Source organism: Equus asinus, chromosome 8 (genome assembly GCF_041296235.1).
Source record: "Equus asinus isolate D_3611 breed Donkey chromosome 8, EquAss-T2T_v2, whole genome shotgun sequence".
NCBI lineage: Eukaryota > Metazoa > Chordata > Mammalia > Perissodactyla > Equidae > Equus > Equus asinus.
Window position 1 is genome coordinate 58,145,089 of NC_091797.1, and position 25,089 is coordinate 58,170,177.

At 40.7% G+C, this 25,089-nt stretch overlaps 1 protein-coding gene across 1 annotated transcript in view; it reads left to right on the forward strand.

The window, feature by feature from the left end:
* Positions 1–25,089, forward strand: part of ELOVL2 (ELOVL fatty acid elongase 2) — a 60,138-nt gene that overhangs the window by 25,588 nt on the left and 9,461 nt on the right. Inside the window, exons 2-4 of the mRNA XM_044773232.2 lie at positions 6,453–6,516; positions 17,006–17,193; positions 21,376–21,453. Of these exons, the coding sequence (XP_044629167.1) occupies positions 6,453–6,516; positions 17,006–17,193; positions 21,376–21,453 (330 nt within the window). The remainder of the gene's footprint in view (positions 1–6,452; positions 6,517–17,005; positions 17,194–21,375; positions 21,454–25,089) is intronic.

Here is a 25,089-nt window from a genome sequence, read left to right on the forward strand (position 1 = left end):
CTTAGTGTGCTGAGACGTCCTGCAGCACAAGAAATAAGAGCATGAGCTCTGCGGAGTCCGTCCTCTGCTGTCCCAGCTCTGAAACCTTTCAGTCTGAAGGTATAAAAAACAGTGGTTAATTGTTACTGAACTTAGTTCAAGTTTCACACAACAGTGCCGCTCTTGAGCTCTAAGTCTCAATTTCCACATCTGTAAGTTGGGGAAAATACCCAGCTTGCAAAGCTATTGTAAAAATCATAGATAATATACATCAAATGCCTGGCATATATTAATTGTTTGATAAATGGGAACTATTATTATTCACCATTATAGTTAGTTCATTTTGTAGGGGCAGAAAATGTTTCCCTTCTTCCTTTCTAGGTTCCTTGGCTGGCATAATAATCACATTGACATAAGAGATTAACAGGAGAAAAATGATTTTAATTTTGTATGTATGGGAGCCTCATAAAAATATGAGACTCAAAGAAGTGACCAAAGCAGGCTGATTTTATACCTTTTGGACAAGGAAACAACAAATTTCCGAAGAATTGACAAGATAGAGGGTTGGGGCTTGGAATGGTAAATGAGTGAAGAAGGAACAAGGTTTGTTTATCCAGCCTTCTTGGCCCTAAATTTTCCATCTCTGGTGATAAGGATGCCTGCTGCTCTCCTGCTTCAGGGAAGGTAGCTTTCACATTGAAGATGTATTTCCTGCTTTCAGAAAGACAGTCAGAGTGTCCTTCCTGCACCAGCTGTTTCTTAAGTAACTTTAATTCAAAATAATCAGTATGCCAGAGTGGCATATTGGGGTGGCATATTCTGCTCTCCTTTGATCCATATCTATCATAAGATGTAGTAGCCAAATATAAATGTTCCTACGGATTCTTCAATACCTGGCTTAGTTTCATTCTTGTGAAAATTACTCCAGAAGATACATAATAACAATTTAGAGTTCCCATAAATGAACAAGAATTCCCTACCTATTCCCTACCCTCAGCTTCTCTTTGTTGCTCCCTCCAGAGTACTCAGTGCGAGATGGAGATGTTGAGTGGGTAGGCCTCTCAAAGGCAGTTTAGGGGAATCAGTGTAAAATATGCGTGAGTACACATTGTGTGAAGTCAGCTGCATGAAAACCAGATAATTTTACATGTCCACTTTTTGCCATCCTCTAAACCTTCTAGTTGCGTTCACACATGTGAACATGTTTAGACTCTTCAAATACGTGAGAGACTGGGTGGTAACAATCCCTGAGGGGTCTGCCAAAAGAGTTTTCAGCATTTGACAGCCATCCTGAACCCTGGGAACAACATAGAGGACTTACTGTGTGACGGTGCCCAGCCTATGTACCCTGCCCCTGAGGCAGGGTACGATCTCCTTGTCTCTCATTCTGTACAACTCAGCCTGGACCCTGAGCTTCCTGGGGATCTTTCAGAGTTGTGTCTGGTTAGTCTGCACTATGGCATATTCCTGAGCTGGTCAGATGCCATTTCCTGATCTGCTGCTGTTGGACACTTCAGATTTAGTTTTCTCTGAAATATGCAAAAAAAAAAAAGGAAAGTAAGGATTTGGATACTGTGTCTTCTTCCAAACTTAACAGTCAGCTGCGTGACCTTAACTGCTTTTGCTCAGTTTAAAAAGCAATGAGGAAGGGAGTTGGTGGTAGGCAATAACTATTCTGATTGAATAAGTGTCTTTAAAGCGCTCTATAAAACTGTATCAACAAAATAGGACAAATACCAAGATCTTGAGTCACTGGATTTTTATATAACGTAATGCCCATGGTAAATACTAAAAACCACAAAATGTCTAAAAAATGAAGGAAAGAATGTAAAGAAGAAGGAATGAGTGAAAAAAGGAGGAAAGAGAAGAAGCAGGGGAAGAAAGCAAGGAGGAAGAAAAGGTGGAATGAGGGAAGTAAAGGGAGGAAGGAAGGAAAGACAGGAATGAAAGGCAAGAAAGGGAACAAGATAAGTACTGGACCAGAGAAAGGAGAAGAAGGGAAGAAGAAAAGGAAGAAGAAAAATGGAATCTAGAATCCTATCATTTAGCGATCAGAGAAGGCATGGGCAGAGTTTTTGTGGTGGGGTTTATTTCTGCCTCACTTCCTGTCTTGGCCTCTATAGAATGGCCCTTAGTCATGGTGATAGCGATTCTGATCGCAAGACTGCCTTTGCTTTAGAAAATGTGAGCTATCCAGGTGTTCAGGATGAGGCCATCCCCACAGCGATCACAGAGGTCATACTTTCAGGAACAGACCAGGAAATGGCTTCCCATTTGAGATGTTTATGGTTTATGTGGAGCTCCAACTGATGCAGTTAGGGCTGGGTGGGAGTCCCAATCAGCATCATGGTGGCAAAACCCTAGGTGTGCCCTTCGTGGGTCTCCTGTTTCCCAAGTACTCTCAGAAAATGGTAGCTGAGGCGGGAGTGCATGGTGATCCCATCCACCAGCACTGGGAATTGTATGTCACATGGCCACTCATCTTTCTAGAACAAGTCAATCCAGTGAGTCTGCCTCAGATGGGTCACCCTCACCTGCGAGTGGTCATCCTGCTGGCAGTAGAACAAGGAAGAGGTGAGGATGGCAGTTCCAGTGGACGTGATGAGGTGGTGGAGGCTAGCTTGCTCTGGGGTGCTCTGAGTTATGGTTCTTTGATTAGATAGATCTGTATGTGGTGCACTCGATTCCTTCTGTAAATGCTATTTTCCGTATGGAATCGCTTCCCTTTGGCATGAAGAACATTTTGAGTGTACCTTGTAGTGCAGTTCTGCTGGCTACAAATTCTCTCACTTATGCATACATGAAAATGTCCTTATTTCAACCCTCATTTTTGACAGATGTTCTGCATATTTTGAAGGCTATTTAGAGGATATCTCCTCCCCTGCAGCCCCCAAGCAACCACTGATTTGCTGTCACGTAGATAAATTCATATTTTCTAGAATTTCATATAAGTGGAAACATAGAGTGTGTGCTCTTTTTTTTGGTCTAGTATCTTTAACACAGCATAATAATTTTGAGATCCATCCGTGTTGTGTGTGTGTCAGTTGTTCACTCCTTTATGTTGCTGAGTAGGGTTTCATTGTAGGACTACACTACGATTTGTCCATTCACCTGTTGATGGACATTTGGGACATTTCCACTTTTTAACTCCTACAAATAAAGCTGCCATGAATATTTGTGTACGAGTCATTGCATGGATATATGCTTTATTTTCTCTTGGGTAAGTACCTAGAAGTGGCATTCAGGATCATATGGGGGGAGAATGTTTATGTTTTTACCAAACAGCCAGCTGCTTCCCGATGTGTTTATACCATTTACATTCTCACCAGCTGTGGTAAGTGATCAGGGATACACAATTAAATAAGGCCCTACTTCCAATCTTTCCATCCTTCAGCTATTGCTAAACACAGTCACAAATTGAACTCAAAGTTGCAGAACATGGACTTTCTGTTGTGGGCAAGGAGAAATCACTGAAGTTGTTCTGGAAGTGGGCTCAGAGTTGTTTGGCAGAGAGTTCTGTGGCCCGGAGAGTTTGGAGCTTAGTCTGGAGAAGGGAAGCTGTGGCCATGGCTAGGCACTTCCCCTGGCTCAGAAGATTTTTTTCTAGAGGAAAAAAAAAAATCTTTGCCCACGTGGAGGGCTATAGCCAAAGAATGACCAGAGTGGGGCCTCTGAAGTGTGGAGTTCCGGACAGCACCCCTCTTGCCCAGGTTCAAGGGCAATACTATGCCCCTCTTTCCTAACCTGTCCGAATTCTAAACATCTTTAAAAACTCATCTTCAGTTCTCAATCCTACGATATCTTCCATCATTGTGCCCGTTCTGTGATCTCCTTCCTCTCAATTGTTTGCTATTTGCCTTTGTCTGTATTTCTTATTTTCTCAATTTGTCTACAAGCTTTTTTGTCAACCACTCTATCCCTTTTTTTTCTTATGTCTGACAAAGAATTATATATGTAATAGCTGTTCAAAAATGCTGGTTGAATGAATGAAGGGTAGTTGGTTGCTGGTTTTTCTTAACTCTTAGGCTCTGGTGTTAGTCATGAGAAATTGTCCAGCATACTTTTACAGTTACACATATAGAACCTAGTACACAGCTGTTAAGTCCTTGCCCAGGCTCTGGTCTGTCATCCTTTCCTAAGCGTTCATTCTTAGTTGACTAACACTACACTTAACGTTTTACTAATCCAGGCTAAATCTTAGTTTGTTCTTCTGATCTCATCTCATCGTTGTCTTTTTAGACTATATCCTTAGTAACTATATTAAATAACCCAAAAATAAAGAGAGAATTTTTTCCAGGCTTCTGATTTTCCCTAGCATTGGCTTTATTTCTGTCTGTCATATAAGTCACTAGAAACCCTGGCCTTAGACGTTTCCCAAATGAGTTGTGCCTCGATGTATTTGTATATGCTGACCGTTCCTGAAATCCTTGCTCTTTCCTTCTCCATCTAGATGATGTCCTGGTCTTTCAAAAGTCAGTGACAGCAGCATCTCTTCCTGGAAGCCTTCTTTTTTTAAGACATGCAAACTGAATGTCCTTTCTCTGTGTTCTTACAGCACATCCCTGTAAACTTCCCTCATCATATTTAAGGCGCTGGTACTGTCATTAGTGACTGAATTGTCTGTTGTCCTGTGTGAGGATGAGGACCATGTCTCATTGGGCTTTGTGTTTCAGCACCTGATGTGGTGCTGGCACATCATAATGCTCAGATAATTGGTTAATGAATCAGTAAATTAATGACTGAAATAACAGAACGTCCCTTGTTATTCATCTCTTTCATTCTCTGCTCTCTTGTCGTATCTCTCCCTCTCTTTTCTTCTGTTTCTACTTTTCTTCCATTGTGACTAAATTTCTGCAAGATGATAGAAATACTACAAGCTTTATGACCTTTAGTTAGAGTTTTCTTAGCTCTATAGATGTTGGAAAATGGATTTTGAACCTTAGCAAACAAACTGAAATGGTTTAAACATTTGCAGTGGATGTGGCAATGAAGGAAAGATTTCACTGGTATTTGCTGTGAGGCTGATGCATCAGTGAGGTTAACTTGCTTTGCTCCAGAATGAGAGGCCTCTGGACAGATATGCCCTGTTCAAATGGCAACACAAATCATATTTGGTCACACTGTGCTGTTCGGTAACTGACCTTTCTCAAATCTGGAGGTCTCCCAAAATGTCCTTCAAGGAAACCAAAGATAAAAAACCCTGTTTAAAAACTTCCAAGCTTGGTTTAACCCAGATACTTTTTCTAGAAATATTATGAAATAGTAAAGTTCCTAACACACTGGCCAGCAGTAGCAGGTGCACATAAATGTTAGTCTCTAATTCCCGTCCCCCTTCCCAAGCTCCCGAAGTTCTGAAAGACCTAAGTTTCCTTGAAATTTTCTCAGGATCAGAATCACGGATAAGTAATAGGTCCAAATGGGATGTACCAATCACCAAACGTGTAGATCTTTTCAGATGCCGGTAAATTAATTCTCCTCTTTGGCACTTACACTTTCTTTGAGAATGAGATACTTTTGGTGTCTTGACTGCACTCCAGCTATTGACTATAGAGAACATTCTCTGTGAACTTCCTTCCTGAAGGCCGTCATACTCAACTCACAAATAGTCAGGGACCAACCCAGTGGTGCAAAATCCTCATCAAAGATACCTTTCCTAGGACAATTGGGTCGTGCTCTGTCTTTTCCTCCCTTTGCTTGAGGAGGTGCCAGACCTTTGTGGCATGGGTAGGGCACACCGTTACAGGTATTTTGAGCAGTGTAAGAGTAGACCAGCATGAATAGGAGCTAAGTCGAGGGAGCAGCCAATTTATTCACTGTAAGATTCTTAGCAGAAATTCTCCAGTCCCAACCTGAATCCAGTTAAAGTGGCGGTAACCAATGTGTGTACCCAAGTGACACGATTTACTGTAATAGTAAGTACATGTTACTGTACATTAAAAACATTTTGAAAGCAAATAGAACATAAAGTAATAGAAAAAATACCTGTAGTGCTTAATTTCCTTACTTGAAAAACAAGTCCTCTTTAAAGCTTTAAATTCAGCTCTGTGAAATAAATTCAGCTGAAATTTCATTTAATAACTACATTATATCCTGTGAGTATAGACTCCCTGTTGCTTGCACACAACTCCTCTTAGTTGTAACAATGGAAGTTGCTTATGGAACAGCATATGCCTCTAAGCATTGTAGAGGGAAGTGGAGTTAGGGTAATAACTCTTCAGTGTGTAAGTCTACCAAGACTGTTTTCCAGGCCTCCTCTTGCCTAAGCAAATGCAAGAGGAATTGTTTCCTTCAAGATCCTTACCAGCTTGTGAAAGGTGAGGCTGCACTTACTGGTCCACTTAAGTCTTTGTGGTCAAAAGTCCCTGAAGCTAGGACCCCTGGAGATTCTGTCAACTACACCTTGTCAGTAGCAGGGTGTTTTGAGAGTTCCCCAAAAAACCCTACTTAAATCATTTTTTTTTTAATCTTTTCAGGAGCATCTAAAAGCCTTTGATGATGAAATTAATGCTTTTTTGGACAATATGTTTGGACCTCGAGGTGAGTAAGCTTCTTGAGAACTTAACGTGGAAAAAACACAATTTAGTTATAGAAGAGGAGTCTGTCTCTTTTGGTGTCTTAAAATAGTATGATAACTAACATTTAGAGACTTCCTCCCCTCTGATACCCTGTCCCAGACATCCAGAAGATCCCGTTTCTCCTGCTCAGCCTCTCCTGAGATTAAAGCTCTGGGAGCAGGAAGCAGGAGCAGGACCCAGTGCCATGCTTTCCTCTGGGGTCTCTGGTTCCCAGAGCAGGTTGTAGCTTTCCTTCTAAACTAGGCTGCTGCTTTCTCTTCCCCTCTCCGCCACCCATTCGCCTTCCACCTTCCTCACAAGCACAGTCATGTGCCTGTGTGCATATGCCCTCATGTGTCTCAATTCTGTTTAAAGATTTGTGAGCTTTCTCTGCCCAGGGCCATTCAGTTGAACTTCTAAGGTCTGGGTCCTTCTGAGCCCCTCATCAGCCCTCTGTCACAGCCACTTAAGCACTGCAGTGGCCTCCTAGCTAGGCTCCTTCCTCCACACTTGCCCACTTCCAGTCATCCAGAAAGTGTCAGCTGGCATAATATTTCAAAAGCCTAAATCATATTTGTGGTACTCTAGCTTAAAACTCACCAATGCCATCAATCCCAGTGCCCTTGGGATAGAAACCAAACTTCTAATCATGGCTACACACCCCTGTGTGTCCACCCCCAGCTACCTCTCCAACAACTAGTGCCATGCTCCCTCGCCCACTTTGGCAGAGCCATGCTAGACATGCTTTACTTCCTCAAAGAAGTGAAATGCCTTTGGATGCCGCCTTGGGCCTGGAATCCCTTCACCCTGTCTCCTACCCACCTCCAGTGTAGTCAGCCCTTCTCATGCTTCACTGCTTCCCGGCAAGGATGGTAGGGAAGTTTTCCCTCGGAAGTACGCCCCTCATTATTCTCGAGTTCAACCTCTGTTTCTTTCCTTCAGCTACTTTATTGTTATTAAAAACCCTTTCTCCCGTGAGGCCAGGAACCATGACTGTTACCTCCAAGGCTTATTACAGTTCTAGGAACATATTAGGTGCTATATAGTTGCAAATAAATAAATTCTAAGCAACATGTTTCGTTTTACTTGAGCCTTGCTGGTTGACAAAGCTGTGGAAAATGTACAAGTTTTTGGGTAGGGGGAGGAGGGAAATAAGGAGGCTTACCTGTTTCTCAAAATCTTTAAACAGAATCACTTAGGGATTATTTTGGCCACTCTCCAGTTTCTTTACGGGCTCCGTAAACTTCTCCAGGAGTGACTGTTTATATAGTTTTAAAATAATGGTACTCTATGATTGTATAGAGCTTTTAAAAAAATACTTTCACATAGTCTTTGATTTTGTTTTTTTTCCATTTTATCCTTGTGATGATCTTGTGGGGCAGGCAGGTGGGCTATCTGCATCTCGTGACCCACGGTATCTGATGCGTTCTCTGCCTCACAGTTCTAGTGGGTAATGTGGAGGGCAGGGCCCTCTAACTTAGGCGTGCAGGACTTCTTGGTGACTGTGGCTTTCCATTTGATCCTTCCGCTAGAGGGTTAAACAATGTTGTCTCCAAGCCATTCTCACTGAACTTTGCCATCAGTGAGGTCACCGGGGTCTAGAATTATGCAGCAATGGGATCAATTAAAGATAGAATTGCAGTTGTTTACTCAGCATGGGTCATTTCTGTGGAAGTTTCCTTTGGGGGAGGGAGAGTGTAGGATTGACAGTTGACAGCCAGATCAGGTGACCTGCACAATGACGGGGAGCCTAGCATGCAGGCCATCAAGAATCCCTTGCCCCCTCCCAAAAGTGTCACAAACTTAAGTTGACTGGCAGGCCGTCAAGTACACTTCTAGGTGTCCCCTAGTCTTTTCTGATTTTACCTTCATCATATTAGTACCATCAAGAGATATTGTTCTGGGCAAATACCTGACACAGATGCAGAGCTAAGTCCCAAAGATAATAAATGCCATTGCAAGTATTTGTTCTTATCTTTTAGTTGGGAAAATTATGATTCTCTTTAACAACTGCAGCAAACATTTACAGGGCTGTGAGAAAAGAAAACGAAAAACTTCAGGTGCCATATTAGTTTTGCAATATGTGCTTGACTCAATGTGCCAATCGATATGTATTTAATGACTCTTTCCTCTCACCTCAGCAATAAGTGGATATAAAGTATAAGTGAGACAGAGTAGATAGGTAAGACCTGGATCCTTGGCTCATGGAGCATGTACTGTGCTTGGAGAGGTAAAGCTAACACTCTGAAACAATTGGAAAGCAATGAAGTAAACCACGCACATTCATTTCCTACGGCTGTCGGAACAAGTACCACAAACTGAGTGGCTTAAGACGACAGAAATTGAGTCCTTCACAGTTTTGGAGGCAAGAAGTCTGAAATCAAGGTGTTGATGGGGCTGTGTTCCCTCTGAGGTTCTGGGGAAGAATCTGTTTCATGCCTCTCTCCTAGCTTCTGGGCGTTGCCAGTAATCTTTGACATTCTTTGGCTTGTAGATGCATCACTCCGGTCTCTGCCTCCATCTTCACAGAGTGTTGTCCTCCTTGTGTCCCTGTATCCAAATCTCCCCTTCCTCTGAGGACACCAGTCCCTGGTTAGGGCCCACCAAATCCCATATGACCTCATCTTAACTTGGTTATACTTGCAAAGACCCTATTTCCAAATAAGGTCACAATCACAGATACCGGGAGTTAGAACTGAACACATCTTTTGGGGGACACAGTTCAACCCTAACACCATAACAGGAGCTACGGTAGCAGTTTTTTTTTCTTTATTATTATTTTTTTATTGAGTTATTGATAGGTTACAATCTTGTGAAATTTCAATTGTACATTAATGTTTGTCAGTCACGTTGTAGGTGCACCACTTCACCCTTTGTGCCCACCCCCCACCCCACCTTTCCCCTGGTATCCACTAAACTGTTCTTGGTCCATAGTTTTAAATTCCTCATATGAGTGGAGTCATACACAGATTATCTTTCTCTCACTGGCTTATTTCACTTAACATAATTCTCTCAAGGTGCATCCATGTTATTGCAAATGGAATGATTTTGTTCTGTTTTGCAGCTGAGTAGTATTCCATTGTATATATGTACCACATCTTCTTTATCCATTCGTCTGTTGATGGGCACTTAGGTTGCTTCCACGTCTTGGCTATTGTAAACAGTGCTGCAATAAACATTGGGGTGCATAGGACTTTTGGGATTGCTGACTTCAGGCTCTTTGGATAAATACCCAGTAGTGGAATGGCTGGATCGTATGGTAGTTCTATTTTTAGTTTTTTGAGGAATCTCCATACTGTTTTTCATAGTGGCTGCACCAGTTTGCATTCCCACCAGCAGTGTATGAGGGTTCCTTTTTCTCCGCAACCTCTCCAACATTTGTTGCTATTAGTTTTAGATATTTTTGTCATTCTAACGGGTGTAAGGTGATATCTTAGTGTAGTTTTGATTTGCATTTCCCTGATGATCAGCGATGATGAGCATCTTTTCATGTGCCTATTGGCCATCAGTATATCTTCTTTGGAGAAATGTCTGTTCATGTCTCGAGCCCATTTTTTCATTGGGTTGTTTGATGTTTTGTGGTTGAGTTGCGAGAGTTCTTTATATATTAAGGATATTAAGCCTTTGTCAGATATATGACTTGCAAATATTTTTTCCCAGTTAGTGGGTTGTTTTTTTGTTTCAATCCTGTTTTCATTTGCCTTGAAGAAGCTCTTTAATCTGATGAGGTCCCATTTGTTTATTCTTTCTATTGTTTCCCTTCTCTGAGAAGGCATGGTGTCCCAAAAGATCCTTTTAATACTGAAGTCAAAGAGTGTACTGCCTACGTTTTCTTCCAGAAGCCTTATGGTTTCAGGTCTCACCTTTAGGTCTTTGATCCATTTTGAGTTTATTTTGGTGAATGGTGAAAAAGAATGGTCAATTTTCATTCTTTTACATGTGGCTTTCCAGTTTTCCCAGCACCATTTGTTGAAAAGACTTTCTTTTCTCCATTGTATGCCCTCAGCTCCTTTGTCAAAGATAAGCTGTCCACAGATGTGTGGTTTTACTTCTGGGCTTTCAATTCTGTTCCATTGATCTGTGCACCTGTTTTTGTACCAGTACCATGCTGTTTTGATTACTGTAGCTTTGTAGTATGTTTTGAAGTCAGGGATTGTGATGCCTCCCGTTTTGTTCTTTTTTCTCAGGATTGCTTTAGCAATTCGGGGTCTTTTGTTGCCCCATATGAATTTTAGGATTCTTTGTTCTAATTCTGTAAAGAATGTCATTGGGATTCTGATTGGGATGGCGTTGAATCTGTAGATTGCTTTAGGTAGAATGGACATTTTAACTATGTTTATTCTTCCAATCCATGTACATGGAATGTCTTTCCATCTCCTTATGTCGTCATCCAATTCTCTCAGAAAGGCCTTGTAATTTTCATTATATAGGTCCTTCACTTCCGTAGTTAAATTTACCCCAAGGTATTTTATTCTTTTTGTTGCAATTGTGAATGGTATTGTATTCTTGAGTTCTTTTTCTGTTGGTTCATTACTGGAATATAGAAATGCTACTGATTTATGCAAATTGATTTTATACCCTGCAACTTTGCTGTAGTTGTTGATTACTTCTAACAGTTTTCCAATGGATTCTTTGGGGTTTTCTATATATAAGATCATGTTGTCTGCAAACAGCGAGAGTTTCACTTCTTCCCTCCCTATTTGGATTCCTTTTATTCCTTTTTCTTGCCTGATTGCTCTGGCCAGGACCTCCAGTACTATGTTAAATAAGAGTGGTGATAGAGGGCATCCTTGTCTCGTTCCTGTTTTCAGGGGGATGGGGTTCAGTTTTTGCCCATTGAGTATGATGTTGGCTATGGGTTTGTCGTATATGGCCTTTATTATGTTGAGGTAGTTTCCTTCTATGCCCATTTTGTTCAGAGTTTTTATCATAAATGGCTGTTGGATCTTGTCAAATGCCTTCTCTGCATCTATTGAGATGATCATGTGGTTTTTATTCCTCAGTTTGTTGATGTGGTGTATCACGTTGATTGATTTGCGGATGTTGAACCATCCCTGTGTCCCTGGTATGAATCCCACCTGATCCTGATGTATGATTCTTTTGATGAATTGAATTCTGGTTGCCAAAGTTTTGTTTAGAATTTTTGCATCTATGTTCATCAGTGATATTGGCCTGTAGTTCTCTTTTTTCGTGGTGTCCTTGTCAGGTTTTGGTATCAGCGTGATGTTGGCCTCATAGAATGTGTTAGGAAGTGTTCCATCTTCCCTAATTTTTTGGAATAGCTTGAAAAGGATGGGTATTAAATCCTCTCTGAAAGTTTGGTAGAATTCCCCAGGAAAGCCATCTGGTCCTGGGGTTTTATTCTTTGGGATGTTTTTGATTGCTGTTTCAATCTCTTTCCTTGTGATTGGTCTGTTCAAATTGTCTGCCTCTTCTTGAGTGAGCTTTGGGAGACTGTAGGAGTCCAAGAATTTATCCATTTCCTCTAGGTTATCCATTCTGTTGGCATATAGTTTTTTGTAGTATTCTCTTATAATCTGTTGTATTTCTGCAGAGTCTGTTGTTATTTCTCCTCGCTCATTTCTGATTTTGTTTATTTGAGCTTTCTCCCTTTTTTTCTTTGTAAGTCTGGCTAGTGGTTTGTCAATTTTATTTATCTTCTCAAAAAACCAGCTCTTTCTCTCATTGATCCTTTCTACTGCCTTTTTCATTTCAATAGTATTTATTTCTGCTCTGATTTTTATTATTTCTCTCCTTCTGCTGACTTTGGGCTTCATTTGTTCTTTTTTCTCTAGTTCAGTTAGGTGTGCTTTAAGGTTGCTTATTTGGGATTTTTCTTGTTTGTTGAGATGTGCCTGTATTGCGATGAATTTTCCTCTTAATACAGCTTTTGCTGTATCCCATATGAGTTGGTATGGCATGCTATCATTCTCATTTGTTTCCAGGTATTTTTTTATTTCTTCTTTAATTTCTTCAATGATCCATTGCTTGTTCAGTAGTGTGTTGTTTAGTCTCCACATCTTTGTGCCTTTCTCAACTTTTTTCTTGTAATTAATTTCTAGCCTTATAGCACTATGATCTGAGAAGATGATTGTTATTATTTCAATTTTTTTAAATTTGTAGAGGCTTGCCTTGTTTCCCAACATATGGTCTATCCTAGAGAATGTTCCATGTGCACTTGAGAAGAATGTGTATTCAGCTCCTTCAGGGTGGAGTGATCTATATATGTCTATTAAGTCCAATTGTTTTAGTTTTACATTCAGCTCCACTATTTCCTTGTTGATTTTCTGTCTGGATGATCTGTCCATTGATGTGAGTGGGGTGTTGAGGTCCCCTACTATTATTGTGTTGTTTTTAACATCTTCCTTTAGGTCTGTTAATAGTTGTTTTATGAATCTTGGTGCTCCTGTGTTGGGTGCATAGATATTTATAAGCATTATTTCTTCTTGATGAAGTGTCCCTTTGATCATTATATATTGTCCCTCTGTGTCTCTCTTCACCTGTCTTATTTTGAAAGCCACTTGGTCTGATATGAGAATTGCCACACCTGCCTTTTTTTCCTTGCTATTTGCTTGAAGTATTGTCCTCCACCCCTTCACCCTGAGTCTGTGTTTGTCCTTGAGGCTGAGGTGTGTTTCCTGGAGGCAACAAATTGTTGGATCTTGTTCTTTAATCCATTTTGCCACTCTGTGTCTTTTTATTGGAGAGTTCAATCCATTTACATTGAGAGTGATTATTGATGCATGTGGACTTAATGCTGTCAATCTGTCGCTCATTATCTTGTTTTCCTGTGTTTCTTTTCCTGTGTGCTTTAGACTATCCATTTAATACTGCAATTTCTTATGCTGGGTTTCTTAGATTTTTCTTTATCTATGATTTGTGACTCTGTTCTGTACTTTATTTTAGTGTCTACCTTGAAGTTTGTATTTAGAATCTCATGTATAATATAGTCTATTCTCTGGTGGTCTCTTACTTACTCGACCAATACTGATTTAGACCCTTTGCTCTTCCCCTCCTAAATAATTATTTTCATTATTTATTCCAACTCGTCTTATTAATTTGTAGTTAGAGTGCTAAGATCGTCCTTGTTTTGGTAGTTTCCTTATTTTTACCCTAATGCTATAGTTGAATATTTGCTATCCTGTTCTGGTTCTATCCATCGGTCTCCCTAGTCTGTGGCTTGTGTCCCCTTTCTCCCTTTTTCTTTTTTCAAGTATGAGAGCCTTCTTGAGGATTTCTTGTAATGGAGGGCTTTTAGTTACAAATTCCCTTAACTTTTGTTTGTCTGGAAAAGATTTAATTTCTCCCTCATATCTGAAGGAAATTCTTGCTGGATAGAGTATTCTTGGCTGAAGGTTTTTATCCTTTAAAGCTTTGAATATATCACTCCATTCTCTCCTAGCTTGTAGGGTTTCTGTAGAGAAATCCGCTGACAGTCTGATAGGGGCTCCTTTATAGGTTATTCTCTTTTTTTTCCTTACTTCCCTGAGTATTCTTTCCTTATCATTCCTATTTGCCAACTTTACTATTATGTGCCTTGCGGTGGGTCTTTTTACATTGACAAATCTAGGAGATCTAAAACCCTCCTCTACACACATTTCTCCGTTGATCCCTAGATTTGGGAAGTTCTCTTCAATAATTTCATTAAGCACACTTTCTGCTCCATTTTCCTTTTCCATATTCTCGGGAATTCCTATGATCCTTATGTTCTTACTCCTCATTGAATCCATTATCTCTTGGAGATTTTCCTCATTTTTTTTAATTCTTAGTTCTCTTTCTTCCTCTGTCTGGCGCCATTCAGCCTGTCTGTCCTCGATTATGCTGATTTGCTCCTCTATATTGTCTACACGGGCATTCAGGGAATCCATATTCTGTTTTATCTGGTCCATTGTGTTTTTCATCTCAAGTAATTCTGTTTGATTCTTCTTTATGATTTCAATCTCTTTTGTGAAGTAACTCCAGAACTCGGCTTGTTTCTCTTTCTCTCTACCTCATTGAGTTTTTTGATTATAGCTGCTCTGAATTCATTATCACTTAGTTTACCTAATTCCAAGTCCTCAGGACTTAATTCTGTGTTTTTATTGTTTTCCTTCTGGTCTGGGGCTTTTATAAACTGCTGGATGGTAGAGGAGCGGTTTTTTCTCATGATGGTAGAATTCAGTTGCAGTTACAGCCTGTCGCCACTAGATGGGGGTCGAGAGCGGCGTGTTAGCTCTCCGCCTTGGGGCAAGATGGCTGCGCCCACTGGCTTTGTTAAGGGGGAGGGGCTGTTACTCACACGCGCCGGTCTGGGTTCAGATCAGTTCTGTTCTCTGGTCTCCCAAGGCCCTTGATTTATAGGGTCCCCGCGGACGGAAGCTCCCCCCCCCCCCCGTCAGCGGGTCTCCACTGAATCGTGCGGCCCCTCCCCCGCTCCTTCCCAACCGGCGCTGCAGTGATCGCAGACTCTAGCTGAGGGAGCGATGTTCTCTCTACCGTTCCAGCGCCTCCGAGGGTGTAAGCAAGGTTATGATCTCCGCCTTCTTGGTATTGTAGGTCTCTAACGAGCTGGCATTATGTTTATTCTCTGAAATTCAGTTCTTCCAATCTTTTGTTGTATTTTGGAGGGGAGAGAATCCCTGGTCAGCTCACCCCGCCATTTTGCTCCGCCCCTTCCTACGGTAGCAGTTTAACGCAAGTTGACTTTTTCACCTCTGTGGCTCAATTTTTCTCAACCATAAACTGCAGATAGTACTTTTACCTATAATAAAACTGTCCCCTTGACTGTGGTGATGGCGTCACGAGTGTTTGCATATGTCCAAACTCATCAAATTGTACACATTAAATATATGCAGTTCTTTGTATATCAGTCATATACCTCAATAAAGCTGTTAAAAAGTAATATCACCTACATAATAAGATTGCTTTGAGAATTAAATAGGTTAACACGTGAAAGGCTTTAGAAGAGTGTCTGGCACAGATAAGTGCTCAGTAAGTGTGAGTTATAATGATAGTGTTATAGCCATAGTAACAAGTAAATTATAAAATAATAATCATTATTTTGTAATGCAGACGAGGAGCTGTAGTTACAAAAGAACAGGAGGAAGTGGCTGCCGCCCTCTGCAGGCAGGACTTTATCTGGGCCCTAGAGGAGGAGGAGGATTTAGATGTGGAGACGAACATTTGGAAGTGGCAGAGAGCACGGACTTGTATGGCACGTGATTACCAGCTAGCTATAGAAAGCTGATATCTGTTAGTCCCATGAATGCTGAGAAGGGCACCTTTCTTATCTTTATCACAAATGAGAGTTTACAGAATAAGTGATGGGACAGTTAGAGCTTGAGAAGGCACTTTGCTCGTAGAAGTGGAACTGTCTGTCGGGCAGGGTGGTTTAAAGAGAGGCTGGGGATCAACGGAGTAGAGTAGAGAAGAAAGAGGGACTGGACTGTGGGAGAACCAGAGAGATCAAGAAAAGAGCATTATCTGCTGGAGAAATCAGCTCCTTTCACCTCTATTTATGGAGATTAAAAAGCAGCATGCAATTTTTTATAATTCTGGGCCAAATCATTTTCTTTCTTTAAACAACAACAAAAAGAGCAGAGTAGAGAACAAAAATTATTTTGTGCCTACAGTTATTTTCAGGTATTACTAATTGTATTATAGATCTATTATGTGTGTTTTACTTAGGTTTTTACATTTTCACTCTCCAGTGTAAGGCACACTTGATGTGTCCAGGTTCTTGCCTCCTGGCTGTTTGTACTTCTAGTCCATGGTCAAATTTGGGTCCTTGGTTTTATTTTCTGCTCTCAGTTCTGAATCATCAGCTCTAAGGCTTTGCCTTCATCATCTTCAACTTCCCGCGCTTGCCGTTCTGTAATCCCATTGCGGTGTTTGGATCTGCTGAACTCTAAACCTATTCCTGGTTTAATGCACAAAGATCACAAGCAAATGCTGGGGAGGGTGGGTTTCAGCAATTAGAATTCAGTGTCAATGTCCCTTCTCTCCTGCCTACTCAGATCTCCTCCACGGGAAGCAGCAGCAGGTCTAATGGGCTGGGAGTCAGATGTGAATTGAAATCCTGACTCTGCTGCCGACTGTTGTCTGGCATTTTGTAAGTTACTAAAGCTTTCTGAGCTGTTTTTTCATCCATAAAATGGCCTAAGAGTACTTACTTCATATTTTTGGGTTAGGGTAAATACACATAAAAACTGTTCCAAAGTAGACGTTCAAGAACCGTTACTTCCCACCTTTATCACTTTTCTGTGTCACACAGTGTTCTGCTTAATTCCTGTTTGCTCCATGAAACCTTCCTTTACTATTCCAGCCCCACTGGTTTCTTCTTCTGAACCATAACCCAAATCCAGCTTACTTAATGCTGTGTCATGGTGTTCCCTGATGTATTTGGTATGTACAGATGAAACATATGTGAAATATCTTATAACTAAACAGAAATGTTGCTCTTCAGGATTCTCACTGTTTGTGTTTCTTTTCAGATTCTCGAGTCAGAGGATGGTTCATGTTGGACTCTTACCTTCCTACCTTTTTCCTTACTGTCATATATCTGCTTTCAATATGGCTGGGTAACAAATATATGAAGAACAGGCCTGCTCTTTCCCTCAGAGGTATTCTCACCTCGTATAATCTCGGAATCACACTTCTCTCCCTATATATGCTGGTAGAGGTAAGTATTTATGTAGCTAAAGCTGGAGTCCGGTAACTGAGTGATTTCTAGAAGCAGTTAAATCTAGCATACCGGAACTATCCAACGTTGCTATCGATACTGTTCTTTAAGATCTCAAGAACTTGTTCCAGCATTTGATATTCCTTCCCAAAGTCCTAAAAGTCTTTGTTTCTAACTTGGATTTTTCTTATTCCAATTGAGGGCTATTTCTTTAGTCCTTAGTCTTTCATTATAATTTAAAATCATAATTTAGATCTGAAAGGGCCTTCAAAGAACATGTTGTAATTTTATCCTTTTTCAGGTTATGATACTGAGGCTTAGAAAAGTTATATGATTTGCCTGAGAATAGACAGCTATTGTGTAACAGAGTCCTTTTTTAAATTAAATAGTGAATGAAGTTAGTCTGACTGAAATACAAATACATAGTCCCTTCAAGAATACTCCCGCATCTTTGGACACTGACAGTGGCATAGCTGTTCTCAGCACTAATTCTGGAGGCTGAGTTGACATCCCAGCTCAGCTCTAGCTGCCCTCGTGCACTCCCCATTCCTGTGTCAGGTGCCAAACCCAAGAAATTTTACAAGAAAAAGAACAAGTAATGATTCCCCTGCCCATACAACCAAAGGTTAGTTTACCAAAATACAAGGGAAGATCTAAAAGGGTTAAATAAAGCTGCTCTAGCGAGCAGCCCCAGAAAGAAAAAGAGAACAAAAACATAACAAAATCTTTTTTAGGGAAAAGTTAGGATAAAATCATTCATATAAGTTATAAATGTCTGATAACAGGGCAGGGATAGTTCCCTTCCTGGTGCCCTTGAATTCTAAAAGAAAATAAATCCTTGCCTAAAATATAGGTCCTCTCACTGATAGAATTTAATCTGTGCATTAGTCTAATATGCACCATTCTAATAATTGTTAATAACCATTACCTTAAACGATTGTAATGAAAGTCTAATAATGGAATTTTAGGCATCAGAGCACAGAAGATGGAATCTGGGGTCAGGAAAAGAATGCTCACAACTTGGAAATCATATCACACAGGTGCTCACTAATTTACCTGCCTATGAAAGGGGAATTTTTATTTTAGGTTCTCTACCAGGTGAATTTTAGTTCCCTAGATGAGCTTGCAAGATGGTAATTCATGGGGTTAGTGTCTCTTTATCACAAAGGGAAAGGTACTCTTCCCCAAATTGTTTTCAGAAGTGGCAGCTGCGTCAGGAGGGCCAGCCTGAAGGTCTGACTCCGTTGGAAGCTCCAATCCCTGCTGGAAGCTGGGGGGTAGTGTCGGAAGACCCAAACTCAAGTGTCAGCTCTGTCACTTTCTCTGTAGTTTTAGAGGAGTTACTTAGACTCTCTGAACCTTAGGCAACTTATCTGTAACAAGAAGATGTACTATTTGTCCTACTTAACTCACGAGTGAGTTGTAAGGGTTTATCAGTCTGTTTCGCCAGCTTCCAGTGAGTCCCTCCTAGGTGTGTGAACTGCACTGAGCCCAGGGGATGCCAAGGTGGGTAAGACATGGTTTCTGTACTTGAAGAGCTCACAGACCAGCACAAGAAGGACTTAGTAAATGTGAAAAGGCTTGGTAAGTTTTAAAGTGAGTATCAGTCACCATCAACAGGAACAAGAACAACAGTTTAGTATTTGAACAACCAAGTAAATGGTTTCTGTGTTTTTTAGGGAGAACATGTGCACCGAGCTCATTCCCTACAACGAATTGTGTCTGTTTCTCTTCTCACACTTTTATGTCTCTTGATTCAAAATCACTATGGTTGATTGCCTCCCAGTCTCCCCTGGTTGTAAGCTTTCAGGGCAGGCATCAGGTTTTTTCTCTGACTCTTTTGGGGTATGCTTAATAGACACTAGTCGAGTGACAGGTTGATTTAACCTTGCTACCCTGTTATGCCCCGGCCAGATGTTTGCTTAGGCCAGGAAGTTACTGCTAAACTTATTAACGTTCTTTCAACAAATACGTATTGATTTCTTACACTGTTTCAGATTCTATTCTAGATTCCACAACAAAGCCTTTGCCCTAGTGTGATAAAGAGTGATGGGCTGGTGGTGGGGCAGGAATGCTTCTCTGAGGAGGTGATGTTTGAGCTGAGACTGAATGATGAAAATAAGCCAGGAAATAAAGATCTGGGGAGAGCATGTTGATGCAGAAGGAGCAGCAAGTGTAAAGGCCTTGGGGCAGAAACAAGCTTGGGTGTTCAAGGACCATAAAAGGAAGCCATGTAGGTGGGACCCAGTGGACAGAGGAGAGAAGGATTCAAGATGAGGTGGAGAGGTGGCAGATGACATAGAGCCTTGTCAGGGATTTGGCTTTTATTCTAAGTATAACAGAAAGCCATTGTGGAGGATTTTAATGAGGGGAGTGATATGATTTCCCTTTTAAAATAGATTATTCTGGCTGCCGCATGGAAAGTGTACTATGAGAGTGAGTTGGGGGCAAGAATGGAAGTAAAGAGTCCAGTTAGGAGATGAGTGCAGAACTAGAGTCAGCAGATGCTGGGGGCCTGGATTAAGGTGGTGGAGATGGGGAGAAGCCAGTGGATTCTAGACATATTTTGGAGTGAGTTAGCCCACAACTCCTTAAGGGTAATCCTGTTTGACAGCCTGGTTTCCTTTTCTTCAGTACATAGGTTGGATGGCTCCTGTACACCAGCGCAGCTAGGGGATTAGGAATGGTCCAGGGGGCGGCCGATAGAGCCTCCAGTATTAAGATAGGCTGCTTAGTTCTACTACTTAGTTATTAAGTTGTCAAGTGCTTCTGCCCAGGTGCCACAGGTGTGGGGGACAGCCTGGATAAACCTGACTAAAGAAGGAAATGTCATGGGGTAATAGAGAATACGGCCTATCCTCTCCCACTACTTTATTGTCAGTAAACAAAGTAGAGACTAGAGCCCCTTACTACAAAACTACAGCCTGACCATAGAGCTTTTCAGTTAATCTTTCTGCAGAAAGTTAAACAGCTTTCTTATTTTGCAAAATGTACCAACATACAAATTTTCATATACTTTTAGGTTTTCCTAGATCCCCTCTAGCCTATCAGTGGTTCCCACTTGGGAACCAGGCACATAAAGCTCTGGGAGGGTGGGGGATGACCTGATTTGTAATAGACCCTATCAGGAGAATTCAGTCTGTCTTACTTTCACTAGATTCCTTTTCATGACAATCTATAATTATCCTGATGTTAACTGGAAGGTGCTTTTGTTGGAAGGACAGAGAGGTGGTAAGTCAGGATGGTGGAGAAAAGACTCACCGAAGTTCTAAAGCATCCTAAATGTTTTGAGTAGTTCATCTCTTTAATGTCCAGTTCATTAACATCCCATCCCTCCCTGCTCTGCACATGTATTTTAACCATTCTATACCTTTATGCATTTCTGATAAGCAACAGAAAATAGGCTCTTGCATATAGTATAATACCTTATGTAAATCAAATCCAAATGCCTTATATTCTAGAATTTTAAGTTTCTTCAGTAATAGTGGGAAAGAAAGGAGAAAACTGCTTTTGTGGAATTTTCTACAAAGAATGAAAAAGCTCATTTTCTTATGATGTTGTGGAAAGAATACTAGACAAGGAAGTAGAAGGTCTGAACTCCAGTTATTGCTCTACCACTTTCCAGCCATATAAGCTTGAGCAAGTCATTAACTCATCATATATGTATTGAGCGCTTTCTGTGTGTCAGGCATCGGGCAAGGAACTGTAGATACAAAGATGAGCAAAAGAGGAGGCATAGATTTTATGGAGCTTTTTGTTTTTTGTGCATAATGGAGAATATAGACATTAATCAATTATAATCACACAAATGATTGATTACCATGTAGCATAAACAGAATGAAGAAAACAGTTTAAGAACCTTTCTGAGCCCTGGCTTTCATATCTGTAAAATGGTAAATATGTACCTCATAATATAATTGATGATAAAATAAGATAAATATTGATATATAAGCCAATATAAAGGATAGAAATATATTAATTAAGGAATATAACCATTGATAGCAGTTTGACAGCAAGAATTAAATCCTTTGATAATGTGTGTTTGAGGACAGGATCGAGTCAAACTCCAATTCTGGGAGATTTCTACTTAAACCTTGAGTAGATGCCAGTCGGAAACATGAATGGCAAATTCCGTTTTGTCCAGGCTCTTGTGTTGATTTCCCCTTCCTGTTTCTCTGGCAGCTTGTTCTCTCCAGTTGGGAAGGAGGCTACAACTTACAGTGTCAGGATCTTGCCAGTGCGGGCGAAGCTGATATCCGGGTGAGTCCTGAGAAGTAAACCAGCTATCTGCAACCATTTCTCACTGAGGGGAGAGAAGGCTTTCCCCTTCCAGATATGAGGGTGGGGGCTGAGATTAGAGAAGAAAGGGACTCCTGTTCTCATAGAAATGCTTGGTCACAAAGATGTTTTCCAAATGTCCAACTATGGGGACTGGCTGAGTACACCATGGCATGTCCACGTAATGGTTCCCTTTGCAACATGGAGTGAGGACGACTCCTACACTGGGGCAGAATGATCTCCAGGACATGTCTAAGTGAAAAAAAGCAGCCTGCAGGCCACGTTCATGGTATAGCAGCTTTTGTGCAAGAAATGATATGAATATATGTGTGTGTGTATTTGCTTGTGTTTTTAAAAGAAACATCTGCAGAATAAACCAAAAGCTAAGAAAATGTTTTGTTTCCTTTTAGGGGAGGAAACAGGATAGAGGGGATAGGGATGGAAGCCAGACTTCTCTGGATGTGCTTTGTATGTTTGGTTTTTGACTCATTAAGTGTTATAAAACAAAATTAAATTTAAACAGAAAGTAATGCAGCCTCCCCCAAAAAACATGGAAATAAACTAATATAAATGAATCTACCCATATATTAAGTTGGTGACATAACCATCTAAAGAATGATTATTTCAAGTGACTTTAAAATACAGTGTTTTGACTGGACATCCCTGGTGAGATATATCTTAACAGTATTCAGTAATTTTTTGTTTGCTATTACTAATAAAAATATTGTATTGCTTTTTTGAGACTTATAGGTACACTGAAGGATAAAGTAAGTATATAATAATATCGTTACAACTAGTATTTGAAACAGAGAAGAAAAGAGATACCAATAAAAAAGTTAAACTAAAACCCAGTAATCATAGACTCAAATAGGAAATATCAGAATTAACTTTATTCTTTATAATACCAAAACATGTTTTTTAGCTGTGTACAGAAAAGCCCTTGTTTATGACAACCAGTACAACGAGCAATGAATTGTGCTCTCTAAATATAATTTTTCACCAGAAGGGATTAGGATTCTTAGAGAATTGGCCAGTTCCTGGTTTGGGGTGGGAAATGTACGTAAGAAGAATCTAGGACATCTTGTGACAGAAAGTAAGGAAGCTGTCCAAGACTGCCAGGGTAATGACAAAAAGATAGGAGCCACGTTGAAGAGACTTCTACTGCTAAGGATGGGACAGTCTGAGTATCAAAAAGATAACTGACTGGAGTGGATTGAAACATTTTAAATTTATTAAAAACCATGAGTTTAAAATGATCCAAAAAAAAGCCCTCATTGTTACCTTTTGAAGGTTGCTAGAACACCAGCTCATTCTAGAAAACAAATTAAAGGGAAGGAATTAAACATTTATCTTGGCTTTTATATGTGAATTTCCAAAAAGATAAAGAGGAAGAGTTCTTCTCTATAGAAGAGAAAAATGTATATGTAACAAGAGAATTAGAAAATCAGTGTTTTGCAGCTCCTAGTGAAGTAACGGACTCAGACAGCAGTCATCTGTAAATGATGAAACTATTGGGTGAAAGTGATGGAAACTTCATAAGGATTGAATTAGGCTGTCAACACCTGGACTCACTGATTGTCTGAATGTCAGTGGAACAGCCAGAGATTATGTGCCCCTTGATGTGAGGCGATAGGAAGTACACAGAGCAACCCATGAAGTACTCTTGCCAAAAACCTTAAACCTGAATCCAGCCAAGCCTCTATATCCCATTGCTAGTTACAGAAAATGTGGGCGATGGAGAAACAAGTTAGATAACACTAGGAAGAAACACTCATCCAAATCCATGATGTTAGGCAAAAATTGATCTGGTTTTTTTTTGCTGAGAAAGATTGGCCCTGAGCTAACATCTGTTGCCAATCTTCCTTTATTTTGTGTGTGGGACGCTGCCACAGCATGGCTTGATGAGCAGTGTGCAGGTCCACACCTGGAATCTGAACCCATGAACCCCAGGCCACCAAAGTGGAGCATGTGAACTTTACTATGCCTTTGGGCCAGCCCCTTGATCTTGATCTGTTTTTTTTTTTTAAGAGATAAGAGACATGAAAGAAAAAGGAGGAACAAGGAAAGGGAACTATTACTGAGGAGAAGAGACTGAAGAACCACGTCAAACAGATGCAAGCTGGCCCTTGTTTGCATCCTCATTTAGACAAATCAATTCTAAAAAGACATTTTTGAAAAAGGGAGATTTGAACATGGACTAGGCTATTAGAAGATATTAAGGAAACATTAATTTTATCAGATAAGATAATGTCATGGTGGTTATGTTAAAACAAAACAGAGTCTCCCCATCTTTTAGAAGGCTTTAGAGATAAAATGGCATTTTGGATCTGCTTATACTGCTACACTTGCACCCAAAAAAGTGGTGGGAAATAGAATTGATTCAGCAATTGGGGTCATATTGAAAATTTTGAAGTTCAGTGGTAGATACCAGTGGGTTTGTCATACTGATTCTCCCTGCATTTGTGTTTAAAAATTTCTGTAATAAAAAACAGATTATTAATAAGAGAGATGGTAGAAACCTTTTAATTAAAATCTTTAGGATAAACATTTTAAAACACCTACAAAGCAATAATACAAAACAGTAAGCACCTGTTTTATTTCTAATATATTGTCATGGACCAGTGCACTTGGGGATATCATACAGTTCTCTAGAGGTCATTGTATTTATTTCTGGTTTAATATTTTCGAAGGTTATTACTCCCTCAAACATGAAGATGGATGCTACCACACATTATGGTTATCTTCTTGGGAAGTAGGCAGTAGGGCGTGATAGTCTAATTTCAAAGTTCCTGTTATACTGTCTCCTCGTGTGTTTAACTGTTAGCACCTTTAACTACGGCGCTTCCTGTCGATGAGACTGTGTGAGGGACTAGGAGGTGCAGGAAGTGGTGATCGTGACCTGCTGCTGTCGGTGAGGAGGGGGAGCATCTCGATTTTTAGTCTTTTCTTGGAAGAGACATGAGAGAAGTAGTCGTAGACTGCTCTGGGTAGTATGATATTCCAGATGAAACATCTGTGCATCAGAGGCATAGACAACGGTGAGATCTACTATCACAAACAGGAGTGCTCTCCTGTTGAGTGCTAGGCACTGAGCAACGGGGAACAAGACAGTCTCTGCCTGCAAGTGACTTACCGTCTATCGGAAAAGATAGATTCATAACACTAACTACCCTTTGTTATGGTTATTGATAATAGAGGCAGGAAGTAGTTTGGGAATACAAATGAAGAAACAGTTGATTCAGCCTGAGGAAAGCAAGGAGAGGACTAGGTAGAGTCCCAGGGAGAAGGGGGCGTTTACGAGGAGTGTTAATAAAGGGTGACTAGGTACATGCCAGCCACTAGGGACGAAGGGGAGTTGGATGCAGGGAGAGGAGTATTAAGAGGCACGGAGCAGAGAGGGCAGCGGGGCTCCAGGGGGAGCCAACAGCCCACTTTAATAGCACGCAGGATGCCTTCGGGTGTGCTTGGAGGAGGAGGTGGAAAGAGCAGCCAGCGTAAGCCGGGGAAGATCCTGTGTCAGCCTAGGAATCATGGACTTGGTTCTGTAAGTGCAGAGGAGTAACTTGATCAGATATGTATTTTGGAAAATTAATTCATGTTCGGTAGAGTGGGGTGGAT